Source organism: Pipistrellus kuhlii, unplaced genomic scaffold (assembly GCF_014108245.1).
Source record: "Pipistrellus kuhlii isolate mPipKuh1 unplaced genomic scaffold, mPipKuh1.p scaffold_m20_p_9, whole genome shotgun sequence".
NCBI classification, from domain to species: Eukaryota; Metazoa; Chordata; class Mammalia; order Chiroptera; family Vespertilionidae; genus Pipistrellus; species Pipistrellus kuhlii.
In genome coordinates this window covers 14,277,246-14,293,915 of record NW_023425595.1, presented here as the reverse complement: position 1 = coordinate 14,293,915, position 16,670 = coordinate 14,277,246, and the positions used below count along the sequence as shown (strand labels likewise).

Sequence of the window (16,670 nt, the reverse complement as noted above, 5' to 3'; positions counted from 1 at the left end):
GTGGGTCCCCGACGAGGGGGTACTTCTGGGATGGCTAAGCGAGGTGGGATATACCCTGGCCCAAGGGGAGCGGGTTTTTGTAATGGTTTTTCTTTTAATTTTATATTAAAGAGAATTCCTTCATCCTTTCCTTCTTTATATAATCTTAACCCCCACCATAGTCCGGTCTTCCACCTATAGATGCCGGACTTCCGTCGACCCTCTAAGGTGAAAGTAATATTTAAGGGGTTTATCCACCCGCCCCATCCTGACCCCGTGGTGGAGGAGTTCCTTCTGACAGTAATGAGTTCCCATCCTGGTTGCTGTATCCAGTAACCAGTCCCAGTTGTCTCGCACCCCCAAATTTGACAATAGTATCCACCCCGAACGCAGCTTAGGGCCTCCTGGTTTTTCTGTTCTTTTGGCCGGAGCCTAGGTTCGGGGCAGACATAAAAGGGGATTCCCTGAAGTTGCTTTCTCCGGATGTTGTTGTTACAGAGGATTCCTTTAACACCCGAATTCTTTAGTGCTCCACGCTGATCCCAGGTGATGGAGACTCCTAACTGACTCTGAAACAATGTGACTTCTCCCCTGCCTCCCCGCTGACCCCGTCCTCCTGGTGCACCGAAGTACCAATTGCGATTCCCTACTGCTAGGGCACAGATATCTGGGTGTAAACTAGGCCACCAGGTGCCGGGGGGTCTGGTGTCTGTGACCTGATAGACTATCTCTCCAGTTTGGGACTTTACTGACCAAGTTATTTTCGCGGGGGTATGTGGGCTAGAACCATACCCGGCCGCGGGGAAATGTAAAGACAAGAGGAGAATGAAAAGTCTATGAGGTGTCCTGAGAACCAGCTCGCCTGAAGATCCTGAGCCGGAGAGGGTTGTCAGTCTTCTCCGCGATCTATCCATCCGGATCCTGTTCAGGTGCTTTCTTGACGTGCGCGGCATGGACCCAGGCTGGGACTCCATCAACCCGGACAGCTGTGGGTGTGGTCAGGAGGACGACGTAAGGACCCTTCCACCTGGGCTCCAGGCTGGCGGTGCGGTGGCGCCGGACGTAGACCAGGTCCCCGACCTGAAACTGGTGTGGAACACGAAGGTCCCCCGGCTTATAGGCTTCTGCCAGGGGAGTCTATACTTCCTTCTGCAGGGACTCGATGGCTTTCAGCCTGGCCAGGAGAGATTGGGGGGTAGAGATAGAAGGGTGACTATCCCAGGGATCTATGGCCAGGGGTGGAGGCGCACCGAAGAGGAGTTCAAAGGGAGTCAACCCAACAGAATTCGGAGTATTCCTTACTCTGAAAAGGGCATAGGGGAGGAGGACTGTCCAGTCTGTTAAGCCAGTCTCTATGGATAATTTAGTCATGGTCTCTTTTAGGGTTTTATTCATTCTTTCTACCTGTCCTGAACTTTGGGGATGGTAGGCACAATGTAATTTCCAATTAATCCCCAGTATCCTGGCCAATCCCTGACTTACCTGGGCAACAAAAGCCGGTCCGTTATCAGACCCGATTACCTTGGGCAGTCCGAATCGAGGGAAAATCTCCTCCAGGATCTTCTTGGCTACCGCCATAGCAGTCTCATGTTTTGTGGGAAAGGCCTCAACCCATCCTGAAAAGGTATCTACAAATACTAGAAGGTATTTATATCCATACCTGGCAGGTTTTACCTCAGTAAAGTCAACTTCCCAGTAAACTCCTGGCTTATCTCCTCTTTCCCGTCTTCCTTCAGGGATGGCAGAAGTTTTTGCGTTGACCAACTGACAAGCCCGGCAGCTTCGGATGACTTTCTCTAGAGCCTTGGTCAGTCCTTGGAAGTGGTATCCAGTACTGCCGCACACTTTCCTGAGGTTTTTCTCACCAAGATGGGTGATCCTGTGAAGTTGAGTAAGGTACTCGGCCGCCGCTTCCCGAGGGACAACCGGCTTACCTTCCGTCCGGGTGGTCCAGATGCCTTGCTTCTTTAGGAACAGATCAGGCTGGCTGGAAAATTTTTCTTCCTCTTCTTGGGAGTAGTGTAGAAAAGTTGGCTGGGGAGGCTTCAGGGGCCACGCCGTCAGGGTGAGCAGGCAGGGTCCGTGGGCTGCTCCTCGAGCTGCTGCGTCGGCCCGTCTGTTCCCCTCTGCAACCTCAGACTCCCCTTTCTGATGCCCGGGGCAGTGTATAATGGCTAGGCGTTTGGGTGCTAAGACAGCATCTAACAATTGTAGGATCTCTGATTTGTTTTTGATCTCTTTTCCTGCCGAAGTTAACAGGCCTCGCTGTCGGTAGATGGCACCGTGTACATGTGCGGTGGCAAAAGCATATCTACTGTCAGTGTAGATATTGACTGCCTTCCCCTCTGCCAGCTGTAGGGCCTTAGTGAGGGCGATTAGTTCTGCTTTTTGGGCCGAGGTCCCTTCGGGGAGGCTACTTGCCCATACTGTAGCTTGAAGGTCTACCACCGCAGCACCTGCCTTCCGTTGCCCATCTAGGAGAAAACTACTCCCATCAGTGAACCAAGTGTAGTCCGCCCCCGTCAAAGGGGTGTCCTTTAAGTCTCTCCGAACCCCGGTCTCCTCTGCTAGGATTTCAAGGCAGGGGTGTAGGACCTCTCGTCCTTCCTCTTCTTCTATGGGTAGGAGAGTGGCCGGGTTAAGGGTCACAGGCGCCCCAAATGTAATTCTTCCTTCATCTAGGAGCAGACTCTGATAATGTGTGACCCTGGCGTTGGATATCCAACGGTCAGGAGGTTGGCGGATAATGCTTTCTAAGGCATGCGGAGCAATGATAGTCAGCTTTTGGCCCAGAGTCAATTTATCAGAGTCTTTGACAAGGAGGGCAGTGGCTGCTATAGCCCGGAGACAGGAGGGCCACCCTTTGGCCACAGGATCTAGTCTCTTGGAGAGGTAGGCCACCGGCCGTTTCCAGGGTCCGAGTGCCTGTGTCAAGACTCCACGGGCCACCCCTTTCTTTTCGTCAATGTAAAGGGTGAAGGGTTTCTCTACATCGGGGAGGGCCAGTGCTGGGGCCGAAAGCAGGGCCTCTTTGATATCTAAGAAGGCTTTTTGGTGCTCCTTTCCCCAGTGGAAGGGTTGCCCTTGCTTGGTTAGTGGGTATAGGGGCTCTGCCATAGTGGCAAATCCTGGGATCCACAAGCGGCAGAACCCAGCTGTACCTAAGAACTCTCGGACCTGGCGAGGGGTCTGTGGAGTGGGGATCTGTAGGACGGTGGTTTTTCTCTCTTCTGTTAGCCACCGTTGTCCCCCTTCTAGGGCATACCCTAGATATGTGACTCTCTTCTGGCAGATTTGAGCCTTTTTGGCCGAGGCTCGATATCCCAGTTTGGACAGTTCAGACAGGAGGTCCCTAGTTCCCGCCAAACACTCCTCTTCTGTGGCCCCTGCCAGGAGGAGGTCATCTACATACTGGAGGAGAGTCACTTGGGGGTGTTCTGCCCTGAACATTGCTAAGTCTTTGTGGAGAGCCTCATCAAAGATGGTGGGGGAGTTCTTAAACCCTTGGGGTAGCCTTGTCCAGGTTAGCTGCCCGGAATCCCCCGACTCTGGATCCTTCCACTCGAAAGCAAATAATTTCTGACTCTCCGGGTGGAGTTTAAGGCAGAAGAAAGCGTCTTTAAGGTCTAGGACCGTATACCATACATGACCCGCAGGGATGGTGCTGAGGAGGTTATAGGGGTTTGGAACGGTAGGATGGATATCCTGAACCCGCTTGTTAACCTCTCTCAGGTCCTGAACAGGACGATAGTCATTGGTTCCTGGCTTTTTAACTGGCAAGAGGGGAGTATTCCAGGGTGATCGGCACTTGACCAGAAAGCCTAGACTCAGGAGGCGGGTGATGTGAGGCTGGATTCCTTCTCTAGCCTCTCTGGGCATCGGGTACTGGCGAACTGCTATCGGGGTGGCTGCCGCTTTCAGTTCAATGACTACTGGTGGTTGCTGGGTAGCCTCCCCGGCCCCAGCAGTCTCTGCCCAAGCTTTAGGAAATTCCCGTAGCCAGTGATCAAGATCAGCAGGGACCTTACCGGCTGGCTGAAAAAGTCGGTGTTCATCCTCTAGACGGAGAGTGAGGGCCATCGGGGGTCCCCATTTGGTAGTAGGTCCTGCTGGGGTGAAGATAATCTGGGCCCCCAGCTTGGTCAGAAGATCCCTTCCCAGGAGAGGAGCGGGGCACTCAGGTATGACAAGGAATGAGTGAGTCACTTCTCCCCGGCCTAGGTCAATGCTCCGGGTAGTGGTCCAAGGGTATTTCTTGTGTCCGGTCGCCCCTTGGACCAGGGAGGCTCGGCCAGATAGTTTTCCTAGGGGCCGTTTAAGGACTGAAAACTGAGCCCCGGTATCAATCAGGAAATTGACCGGTCTCCCCTCCACATTGAGAATTACCCGGGGCTCGGGGAGGGGAATCGAGCCCTGACCTCCCTAGTCACTGTCCTCCTGGAGGGCCAGAACCGGATCTTTCTTGGGCTTCTGGGGGCATTCACTCTTCCAGTGTCCTTTTTCCTTGCAATAGGCACATTGGTCTCGGTCTAACGGAGGCCGATTGCCGCCCTGGCGTTTCCCTTTCTGTCCTTCCTGTTTCTTCTTCTGACCTGTTTTCTCTCCTACCGCTGCGGCCAGGATACGAGTCAGTCGCTTCTCTTTCCGCTTCTCTCTCTGTTTTTCTTGCTCCTGTCTCTCCTTTTCCTGCCTCTGCTCCTTTTCCTCTTCTGTCTCTCTTTTATGATAAACTTTCTCGGCCTCTTTAACGAGGTCCTTGAGAGCTAAATCCTGTAACCCGTCCATCCTCTGTAATTTCTTTCTGATATCCGGAGCTGACTGTCCAATGAAAGCCATAGCCACCGATGCACTATGACCCTCAGATGTGGGGTCAAAAGGGGTGTATCGGCGATAGGCTTCCATTAACCTTTCTAAGAACACTGCCGGAGGTTCCGTGGCTCCCTGTATAATTTCCCTTACCTTGGCCAAATTAGTGGGGCGACGGGCAGCCCCTCGGAGACCTGCCATTAGAGTCTGGCGATAGACCGTCAGTCGCTCCCTACCTTCTGCGGTATTGAAATCCCAATCAGGGCGGGCTAAGGGAAAGGCAGAATCTATGAGATGGGGGAGCTGTGTCGGGCGCCCATCCGGGCCCCGAACATTCTTTCTAGCCTCGAGCAGGATTCTCTCCCTCTCCTCCGTAGTAAACAGTGTCTGGAGGAGCTGCTGACAGTCATCCCAAGTGGGTTGGTGAGAAAACATGAGAGACTCAACCAGGGCAGTAAGTTTAGACGGGTCCTCAGAGAACGGAGGGTGGTTAGTTTTCCAGTTGTACAGATCAGAGGAGGAGAAGGGCCAGTACTGAAGGGGGGGGAGTCCCGGGGTACCGTCGTCTAGGGGAGGCGGCGGCGGGCCTAGGGGGCGAAGGGGACAGGCAACCGTGGAGTCGGGCGAACAAGGAGGCTGGGTCCTCCGGCTTCGCGTGTGCTGCGAGGGACCACCTTGGGCAGCCTGGACAGGTGGAGGGGCCGGGGGAGCGGAGGGAACTGGGGGCAGGGAAGGAGGATAGGGAGGGGGTGGATCGAGGAGGAGGAGGTCAGTCTGCGAGTCGGGCAGAGGCGTCTTCTGTGGGACTCCACGAACCTGTGAAACAAGAACCTGGGACTGATTAGATAGAGGGAGGAAGGGCCGGACCCACGAAGGAGGTCGCTGGGCCAGGTCCTGCCAGACAAGAATATAAGGTTGTTGATCGGGGTGACCAGTCCGGGACTCGAAAACTCGGGAAAAAACCTGGGAAATCAAATTTAAATCAAAAGAACCATCGACGGGCCAACCGACGCCAAGAGAGGGCCACTCAGCCGAACAGAATGTCTGCCAAGGACCCTTCTTCACATTGACCGATAAATCGAAACCTCGACCCCTGACTTCCTTCCAATGATCTAGAGTTGCACTTAGGGGGGTAGATCTTCCCTGACCCATGTCAGCGAACCAAAAACTGAGACAAAGAGTAACTGAAACCAAGCCTATAGCAAACAGAAACCCTGGCCGTGGCAGACCTTGTTTTAACCACGGCGCAACTGGAGACGGACTCATCAAACAGAAAACATAGAACATGGAACACTTAACGACACTGAAACCAGACGAGGACCAGGCCGCCACGCGACCTGTCCTCCAGACGAGACCGGTCCCACTTCGACCGAGTCTCCCAGATGGGACTGACCGCCACTCGATCAGTCCCCAGACGAGACCGGTCTCTCGACCGAGTCTCCCAGACCCCGGGACGTCTCCCGGGGACGGTAGTTTTTGAGAGCCGACCCGACTCAAAGATTGTTTTTCCTTACGGAAAGAACAATCCTACCCAGAACCAGATTAGACGCGCCTACAGAATAAGCCGGCACCAGACAATAACGGACAGAGACAGACAATCGGCCGATTCTTAACTCACCTCCAAGTTGGTCTTGGACGTCTCCGCGGCCGCCACGGATCCCGGACGAGCCCCCAAATGTTGGGCCAAAGACCCCCCTGGTCTCTGGTCCTGACCGGTGGCGACCCCGAGAGAGAGCCAGGAGACCAAATTGATGCAAATGCAAGAGGCTTTATTCGAGCGCTCGGTCTCACAGCCTGCAGCCACCAAGGAGTGAGTGCTAGCTGGAGCCCCGAACAAGGGGAAGGGTACAGCTTTTAAAGACAAAAACCACACGCAGGTGGTTAAAAATTTTCCATTTTAATACATAGGTTTTTTGTTATTTTAGGTTATGCAACGGTTATATCCTGTAGCTGTTATTTGCTCAAACCCGCAAAATTAGCCAAGCAGATAGGCTGTTTTGCAACCCAGGACCAAGAGCATTCTGCGGTTGGGGCGTTAGGTTCTTGGAACTGGGGCAGGGTAGGTTGACGAGGGGGGGTTTAGGGAGGTTCAGTCTAACAGTGTAACAGGAAAATGCTGGGCTGAGAAACAGGAGTTCTAGCTTCAAATATTTGCTCTGGCTCAGTGACCTCAGATGAGAAAATTTACTTTTTTTTTTTTCTAATAAACTAATGAAGTTTAGTTTTTAGAGAAATTTTAGGTTTGTGACAAAATGGAGCAGAATGCACAGAGAGTTCCCATATATCCACTGTTCCCACAATCTCCTGACAATCAACATCCCACACCTGAGTAGTACACTTGTTACAATAAAAAAACCTTCGCACATCATTATTCACGAACACTCCTGGTTTATATTGAGGTTCACTCTACTTTCTTGGGGTTTTGACTAATGTGAGATGATGTGTGTCCACCATTGTAGTATTTATATATATATATAAAAGCCTAAGTGACTGTTATGACCAGTTGACCGGCAGTAACTATGACGAGCACTGACCATTAAGGCAGATGCTCAATGAAGGAGCTGCCCCCTGGTGCTCAGTGTGCTCCCACAGCAACCTCCTGCTGCCAGCCAACCTCCCTCAGTCCATCCCCGCTGCTGGCTGCAGTCCCTCCCCCCAGCCCTGATGGGCTCAGATCGCCAGCCAGGCTAAGGGACCCTACCTGTGCACAAATTCATGTACTGAGCCTCTACTAGAAGTATAACACAGAATAGTTTCACTGCCCTAAAGTTCCTCTGTGCTCTGCTGGTCCATCCCTCCTTTCTTCCTAACTCCTGGCAACCACTAATCTTTCATTGTCTCCATAGTTTTGCCTTTTCCAAAAAGTCATATAGTTAGAATCATACAGTATGGAGCCTTTTCACATTGGCTTCTTTCACTTAGGAATATACATTTATGTTTCCTCTGTTTCTTTTTTATGGCTTAATAATTTTTTAAAAATCTTTTTAAGTGCTGAATAATATTTAATTGTCTAGAACCTCATTTATCTATTAACCTATTGGTGAATAGCTTTCATTCCATGTTTTGGCTATCTGGAAAAAAAAACTGCTATAAATATCTACATAAAAGTTTTCATATGGACATATGTTTTCTACTTTTTTTTTAGGTAAATACCAAGGAGTGTGATTACTGGATCAAATGGTTACTAAAAATTGACTCAATTCCTTTATTTGGAATATAATTATTCAGATTGTCTATTTCTTCTTGTGTGAGTTTTTAGAAATAGTGGCTTTCAAGGAATTGGTCTATTTCATCTAGAATATAAAATTTGTAGTCATAGAATTTTTTAATAATATTCCTCTTATTGTCCTTTTAATGTCCATGGATTCTATGTTAACATTCCCTCTTTTATCCCTAATTTTAGTAATTTATGTCTTCTCTTTTTGTAGTTAGCTTGCCTAGAGATTTACCAAGTTTATTGATTTTTTTTTTCCAAGAACCAAACCAGATTTTGGTTTCATTGATTTTCTATATTGATTTCCATTTTAAAATTGATTTATGTTCTAATTATATTTCTTTTTTTTCTGCTTACTTTAAATTTAATTCATTTTCTTTTTTTATTTTCCTATAATGAAAACTTAGAGTATTGATTTTAGATAGTTCTTCCTTTCTAATATAGAAATTGAATGTTATAAATTTTTCTTGAAACACTGCATCACACATAAATTTAATAAATTGTATTTTCCATTTCATTTAAATATATTTTTAAATTTCTCTTGATGTTTTTTTCTTTGACCCATGTATGATTACAAATGTGTTGTTTAAACTCCAAATATTTTGGAGCAGGTTTTGTATAATTTATCTCCTTTTAAGTTTGATAGCATGTGTTTTATGTCCTACAATGTGGTCTTAATTGATGAATGGTTCATGAGAGCTTGAAAAGAATCTGTATTCTGCTGTTGTTAGATGAAGTAATCTAGAAATTTCAAATACATCCTGTTGACTGATGGTGCTGGTAAGTTTAATTATGCCCTTACTGATTTTCTTTCTATTGGTTCTGTCTATTTATGATAGAGGGGTGTTGAAGTCTCCAAATATAATAGTGAACTTATTTATTTTTCTTTGCAGTTCTATCAATTTTTGCCTCATGCATTGTGACACTCTGTTATTAGGCATATACACATTAAGGATTGCTATGTCTTCTTCGAATATTGATTTCTTTATTAATATGAAGTGTCCCTCATTATCTTTGATATCTTCCCTATTCTAAAGTCTGACCTGTTTAAAATTAATTAGATACTCCTGAGATCTTTAATTAGTGTTAGCATGGTATATCTCTCTCTATTCTTTTACTTTTAATCTACTATTGTCTTTTTATTTAAAGTGAACTTTTATAAACAAAATATAGTGGGGTATTTTTTAATATACTCTGACAATCTGTGTCTTTCAAGTGATGAGTTTAGACAAGTTGAATTTAGACAATTGCCATTTAGGGTAATTATTGATATAGTTGGGTTAATATCTACCATATTTGCTACTCTTTTCTATTTATTGCTATTACTCTTCATTTCTATTTTTTGTCTTTCTCTATATTTTTCATACCTTTTATGTTTTTAATTAAATATTTAATATGATTCCATTTTCTTTCCTTTTCTGGTATATCAATTGTGTTTCAATTTTTTTAATGGTTGTACTAGGGTTGCAATATATGTTTACAACTAATTCAAGTCCACTTTCAGATGACACTACATTGCTTCATATATAGTGTAAGTACTTTATAGTAAGAAAATGTTTCTTATTTCCTCTACCTATCTCTTATATCATTGTCTTTCATCATACATATATGTAAGCATACATAAGCATATACACTTACATAAATGAACACACTGCTGTTATTATTTTGAACAAATGTTTACCTGATTGATTAACTGATAATTTAAAAAGTTATATTTACCTTCACTTATTCATTCTCCTGTTCCCTGTTACTTATATTGATCTAAGTTTCTGACTGGTATCATTTTCATTTTCTCTGAAGAACTTCTTTTAACATTTCTTTCAAAACAGGTCCACTGTCAAACAACTTCCTCAATTTTTGTTGGTTGAGAAAATCTTTATTTCTCTTTTACTTTTTAAAAATATATATATTTTATTGATTTTTTACAGAGAGGAAGGAAGAGAGATAGAGAGCTAGAAACATTGATGAGAGAGAAACATCGACCAAATGCCTCCTGCACCCCCCCCCCCCCATTGCGGATGTACCCGCAATACCTTCAACCAACGTACATGCCCCTCACCGGAATCGAACCTGGGACCTTTCAGTCCACAGACCGAGGCTCTACCGCTGAGCCAAACCGGTTTCGGTTCTCATTTACTTTTGAAGGATAATTTTGCAGGGTACAAGATTCTAATTGGGTAGGTTTTTTTGCTAGGTTTTTTTTTTTTTTTTTTTTTTTTTTTATCACTCAACACTTTAAATATTCCACTCTCTTTTTGATTTCTTGTTTTCTGATAAGTCAGATGTAATTGTTTTCTTTGCTCCTTTATAGGTTAGGAATATTTTTCCTCTGCTTTTTTTTTTTTCTTCAAAATTATGTGTTTTTTGTGTGTGTGTGTGTGTGTTTTAATTTTCTGAAATTTTAATGTGATATGCCTCCATGTATTATTTTTTAGCATTTATCCTGTGTGATGTTCTCTGAGCTGCCTGAATCTTTGGTTTGGAGTCTGACGTTATTTAATATTCATTATTGCTTTAAGTATCACTTCTTTTTCTTCCTATCTTTCTTCTCCTTCTGATATTTCAGTTACACATATTGTTATACCTTTTGTTGTCTCACAGTTGTTAAATATTGTGTTTTTATGTTTCAGTTTTATTTCTTTTTCACTTTTGGTAGTTTCTAATGTCGCATCCTCAAGCTCAGGAATTCCTCAGCCTTGTCAAGTCTACTAAAAAGCCCTTAAAAGGAATTTAAATTTCTGCTACAGGGTTTTTGACATCTAGCATTCTCTTTTGATTCTTTCTTTGAATTTCCATCTCCCTGTTTTTATAATCCATTTGTTCATGCTTATTGTCTACTTTCTTCATTAAAGCTGTTAGTATATTCAGCATAGCTTAAAAAAATTCTGATCTAATATTTTCAACATTCTTGCCATTTTGACTTTAATTTTGATGCTTGTTTGGACTCCTTAAACTGTGGGGGTTTTGTCAGACAATAGGTAAGAGATTAGACCAAAAGACGCTCCTACAGCTATTATATTTAGGAAATTACAAGGGTTTTTAAGAGCTTTGTGCCAGGAAGCTGGGACAGTGACTGACACATATATTTGCTTTTATTTCACAGGGGGCTAGGAAGCTTTCTGTGCCTCTTGTATAAAGCACCGATCCCATTCCAAAGGGCTCCACCCTGTGACCTAAGCCCTTCCTATCTCCTCACATGAGACATTAGGATTTCAACCTAAGAATTTTGAAGGGAAACCTTCAGACCACAGCAGTGAGACAGATAGGAAAGAGTATGTTGCCTTCTTTATATTTGGCTTCTTGACAAGCCAACAGGGCTGACTTCACTTTCTGGCCTAAACCCTCCTTATAGATGTTTTTATTGGTAGAAGCAATGGGTTCCCTAGCCTAGTGGAGAATAAAATAACAAGTCACTTTCAATCTGATGACCATATTATATAAAAGATGGTATGTGAACATGTATCAAGGCTTGCTAACTTAGTCAGACATTGTTGAAGCGTTGCTCTTTAAGCTGAGAATTGAAAAGCCAGTAGAATTTAGCTAAGCAAAGAGTATAGGAGTGGGGATGAGTTGGTGCAACTTTTATGGGAAACAAACGGAATGGCATAGTGGGGTGACTTTGAGGAAGAAAGCCTAATTTATAACAAAAGCTGAAAAACCAGTATGGCTGGATTCATAGCGAGTGATGGGAGATAGTCTGGGAAGATAAGCAGAGGTTAGATCAAGGAGAACTTTACAGGTCACCGGAGTTTTAAGCTGAGTGACCAGGCAACTTAGCAAATATTGTGACTGACCATCACAACAATCTCAAAGTTGAGAAACAATCTCAAAGTTCATACATTTCCTTGAACTTTGATACAGCAGACCCTATTTCCATGGTAACAGAACTGCAGTTTTTGAGGCTAGCAACATACCCCCAGGGAATGAAGCAAAATAGATCTAATACAATCATGTCTATTTTCTTCCTGTTTGCCAGTTACTTATTATCTCAGCTTCCTCTGTGTTGAGGAATAGCCTATATATAGCCTCAATCTGGCCAATCGGATGTAAAGGAAGTATGGTGAGGGCTTGTATTAGTTTCCTATTACTGTACTACTGTAGCAAATTACCACAAACTTAATGCCTCGCTGCAAAAATGTGTTTCTTTGAAGTTCTGGAGGCCAGAAGTACAAAAGCAGTCTCATTGGGCTAACGTTGAGATTTCAGCAGGGCTGCTCCTTCTGGTAACTTAACAGAGTCAGTGCCTTTTCTAGCTTCTGGAAGCCACCTGCATCCTTGGTTTGTGATTCCTTCCTTACTTCATTTCAACCTCCTGCCATTCATTATATCATCCACTTCCCTTCTGTGTCAAGTCTCCCCCCAGGCCTCCCTCAAAAAGACAATTGTGATTATATTTAGAGCCCACCCACGTAACCCAGATTAATCTCCCTTTTGAAAATTCGTAACTTAAACACATATGCAAAGTCCTTTTGCCATAGAAGGTAATGTTTAAGGTTCTGGAGACTAAGATGTGGACCTGGTGGCCATTATCCAGCCCATCAGTAGACCTCTGGGTAAGTTTTACTTCCAGGGGAGAGTCCTCTTTTCAGTCTCCCCTTCCATGCTAGAATTTTTTTTTGGGAGAAACTTACTGTTTTTATAGCTGTGCCTTTTCATTCAAAATTTTTTAATTTTTCAGCATTATTGAGGTACAATTGCCAGGTAAAAATTGTATATAGTTAGGCGGTAGAATATGCTTTTTTGATATATTTTTATTGATTTCAGAGAGGAAGGAAGAGGGAGAGAGAGAGATAGAAACAGTAAAGATGAGAGAGAATCATTGATCGACTGCCTCCTACATGCCTTCTACTAGGGACTGAGCCCACATATGGGGTAAGTGCCTTGACTGGGAATTGATCTGTGACCTTCTGATTCATGGTTTGATGCTCAACCACTGAGTCACACTGGCCGGGATAGAATATGATTTTTAAAAAATATGTTTCTATTTATTTTAGAGAGAGGAATGGAGAGGAAAAGAGGGATAGAAATATCAATGATGAGAGAGAATCATTGATCAGCTGCCTTCTGCTAATGCTATTTTAAGGTGTACAATGTGATGATTTAATCTACATATACATTGTGAAATGATTACCACAATCAAGTTACCACACAACACTTAAGATTTATTCTCTTAGCAAATTTTAAGTATACAATGCAGTATTATTAACTATAATCTTCAGGATTTAATAATCTCATAACTGAAAAGGTGTAGCCTTTGACTTAGAAAAAAAAAAATCTCTTCATTTTCTCCATTCTCCAGCCAGCAGCAACCACCATTCTACTCTACGGTTATTTCAAGTGTGCATTTTTAGATTCCACACAGAGGTGAGATCGTACAGTACTTTTCTTTCTCTGCCTGGCTTCTGTCACTTAGCACAATGTCCTTCAGGTCCATCCTTGCCGACACTTCGATGCCTGGAGGATCTGTAGCCATTTTATAAGCAGTATGTGACATCCAAGAATGAAAACCCCACACACTGAGGACAAAAAGAACCTGTGTTCCTGAGAGCAATGCACAGAGCCTTGTGTAATATGCCTCCAGATTTCCTGTTAGGTGAGACGATTGTCTTTTCTGTTTATGCCAAAGTTAGTAGATATTGTTACTTGCATCTGAATACTTGCATCCTTAGGGCTCCACTTGACAAATGAGGTTTGGTGCAGTTTGAAGCCAGGAAAATGTTCTGATCAAGATCTTAATATTAATACAGAAACAAAGACTTCCAGGGATAGACGTGAGTAAAGAGCACACTGGCATCAGCCTCTTTATTTTAGAGATTACTAATTTGAGGCTCTGAGAGGTGATAGAGCTCTGCAAAATCAATTAGCTCACAACCAGATTGTATTTTTATCTCCTGGTGCCTGGTTTAATAATCTCTCCCATGGAGCCTTAGGACAATTGAAAAGGTAGATTTGAAGGGAAAAAAGGCAAAGAACAAATATGTTATGCTTCCCCCGGGGTGCTGGCTTTAACCAGGTTTCGAGTTGATCTAACATGATATAATTTAAGGAGGAGAGCTCTTGACATTCAGAGGCAAAATTTATATTTAAAGGGCTAAGATCGTGACATATTAAAGCACTCAAAGGATGTAGACAGTGAATACCGTGAGTAACTGATGGTTGTTATTATATGAGAACAAATAAGTTGAATCTCTTCAATTAAAGGTGGTCCCATGTCATTGTTGCTCGTGGGGAGGAATAGGCACCTGGATTCCTTTTTTTTCTCAGGACAGTGCTATCCAAACAAAACACCGTGTGCTTCATCACCCATAATGGATAGTGCCTGTCACTCCTTGAACATCATCATATGGTTGGTGGCCGGTGGATAATGGAGCTCTGAGTGTCAAGGTGACTGGCTTTCAATGCACACAAAACTAAAAATTATAGACCTGTCATTCCAGAGGCAGGCCACAATTAGCTGTCTGTGCAACTTGAAATTTCCATTTTGCCAGCTGAGTAATCAGTTGACGGGAGTTTTTCATTTTGGGTGCATTTCTAAGTCTTTTGTGTGCCCATCTTTTAAAATGTGGATTTTAAAGTAAATAAACAGTACATTTAATCAGATGTAATTCTTTCTAGAAAGATCCCTTTTCCCAAACTTACTGGCAAACTTCAATATTGTTATAATAGTAATAATAATAATGTGACAAAACAATGTAAGCCTTGGCTATTTCATTTAGGTTTGGTAAAAGTTCAAGCTAAAAAATAAGAATCACTCCTTACTATCTGGGGATCTAGAGATGCGAAACAGAAACTGGTATTTTGGCAGCAAATAACTTGATAAAATCACCAAGCAAGAAGTAAAATCAGTGCTAGAAACCAAAATGGGAATTTCAGTCTTAGAAACACTCACTGACTCAAAACTGTCCATTTACCTGCTTTCTATTTAGATTTGGCTTCTCATTCTAAATATGAATTCTATCTTTCCTCCATCTTAGGGTTTTAGAGTTAGAGAAAATGATGCCAAAGTGAGGTCTATTGGAAAATTGTATTGCAATTCCCATTCAGTTGCTGTGAATGCAGTAAAATCCAGTACTCTACAATCTCAGATCAGACTCTGGACCATTTAGTTGAACCTGAATCTTCTCTGCCTTCCTTGTCTCAGGCCCCTAGTTCACATTACTCTCTTATGCAGAGGATCCCTGTCTAAATTGACATTCCCAAGCCACAAGGACATAAGTGAAGTTGGCAATCAATACAAATTAAGAGCAGATCAAAAGTCTAAAATCAGAAGTCTTTTAGGGAAATTCTCTCTACACGTCTTGGAGATCTCATGATTTTATTGAACTTTCCACCCTGGTTTTGATTATTGGGTATGTTAGGAAAGGTTACAAGCAATAGAAAAGATTTGCCTGACATAGTAAAAGAACTAAATTTGTATTGTATTGAAATAGGTCCTAACGAGACTGTTGCTAATGAAATATTGACCATTCTATTGTTTTGAATGACCAAGTGTCATATTTTACTGCGAATTGATTTCTGAGCCTGTCAAGGAGTGATTGAATTTACCAATAGAGTCACTCTGTTGTGTAACTCAGATTATGCAAAGATCATTCTGCAACAGTAACCGAGATACAGCCTAGAATTTGGTGCATGGTTCCTCTTTAATTTCTCTGTTTTTGTCAGTGTATGTATTTAGTTTTTAAAGGACCAAAAGACTTTCCTTTTCACCTATCTAGAAAAAAAGAAAAGAAAAAAGGACATAACATAGGACTATAGGTGGTTTGACAATCTAGTTTACAAGACTCTAAACCCAGCAATCGGTAAATATTCTGTCTTTTGTTTAGGAAAATAGTAAACTTTGTCATTGATTCCCAATGATTAGCACAAAAAGGGGAAAACATTTCAAAATCAAGATAGAATCTCTTTAATTCCAAAAGTATCCATTTCAGGAATATAAACTGTGAAGATAAGCAAAAGGGGTATTCTCTAAAGAAAATCATTTTCTAATGAACAGAACAAGCAAATGTAGACTTAATTAGGTGGAGTCAGATGGCTATTAATTATTCACCTTTCCAGGCGAGAGTGGTGTTGTTGCCAAAGAAATGAAATAAGGCATGCTGTTGGCTTCTTTCCCTTTCTTTCTGTCGCTGCTGCTCTGCTCTGAACTAGTGGAAGAGGAGAGAGATAGCAGGAGGCAGAATGGAAATATGCCTTTCCCTTCACAGCTGGGGCAGATTGCCTTTGGAAAAGGTAGTCCCCTCCATTTGAATAAAATGTTACTATCTGCTTTGAAACATATGTTTGGAAGCATACTCACACTTTATACTCTCTTTAATACTTTAAAAACAGCTAAATAAAGCTTGTCCTCATTTTCATATATTCTAGACTTGGGGATACTAGCCAACGTGGCCAATCATTCAAATGGATGATAATCACACAAAGATTAAATCTGTTTACTTTGCACAATCTCTTTTAAAAGCATTTGTTAAGCATCTGCTCCCAGGTAAGCTTTGCATGATGCATATGGACCCTATAAATGAAATGTACTTAAAATCAGCACAATAAATGGTCAGCATTTATCTGAGTGCCAACATGGCATTAATTCCAAGTGGCAAAAAGTGGGGTTTGAAAAAAAAACCTAGGGATAAAATTTAGCAAATTTGGTTTCTAGTCCTGACGGTGATACTGACTA

At 43.1% G+C, this 16,670-nt stretch overlaps 1 protein-coding gene across 1 annotated transcript; it reads right to left on the bottom strand.

Annotated features, from left to right (window-relative positions):
- Positions 1-603: 603 nt before the first annotated feature.
- LOC118713346 lies at positions 604-5,937 on the bottom strand. The gene is given in 1 exon segment (XM_036427799.2): positions 604-5,937. A coding segment is annotated over 1 exon segment (5,124 nt). The 3' UTR covers positions 604-813.
- Positions 5,938-16,670: the final 10,733 nt, after the last annotated feature.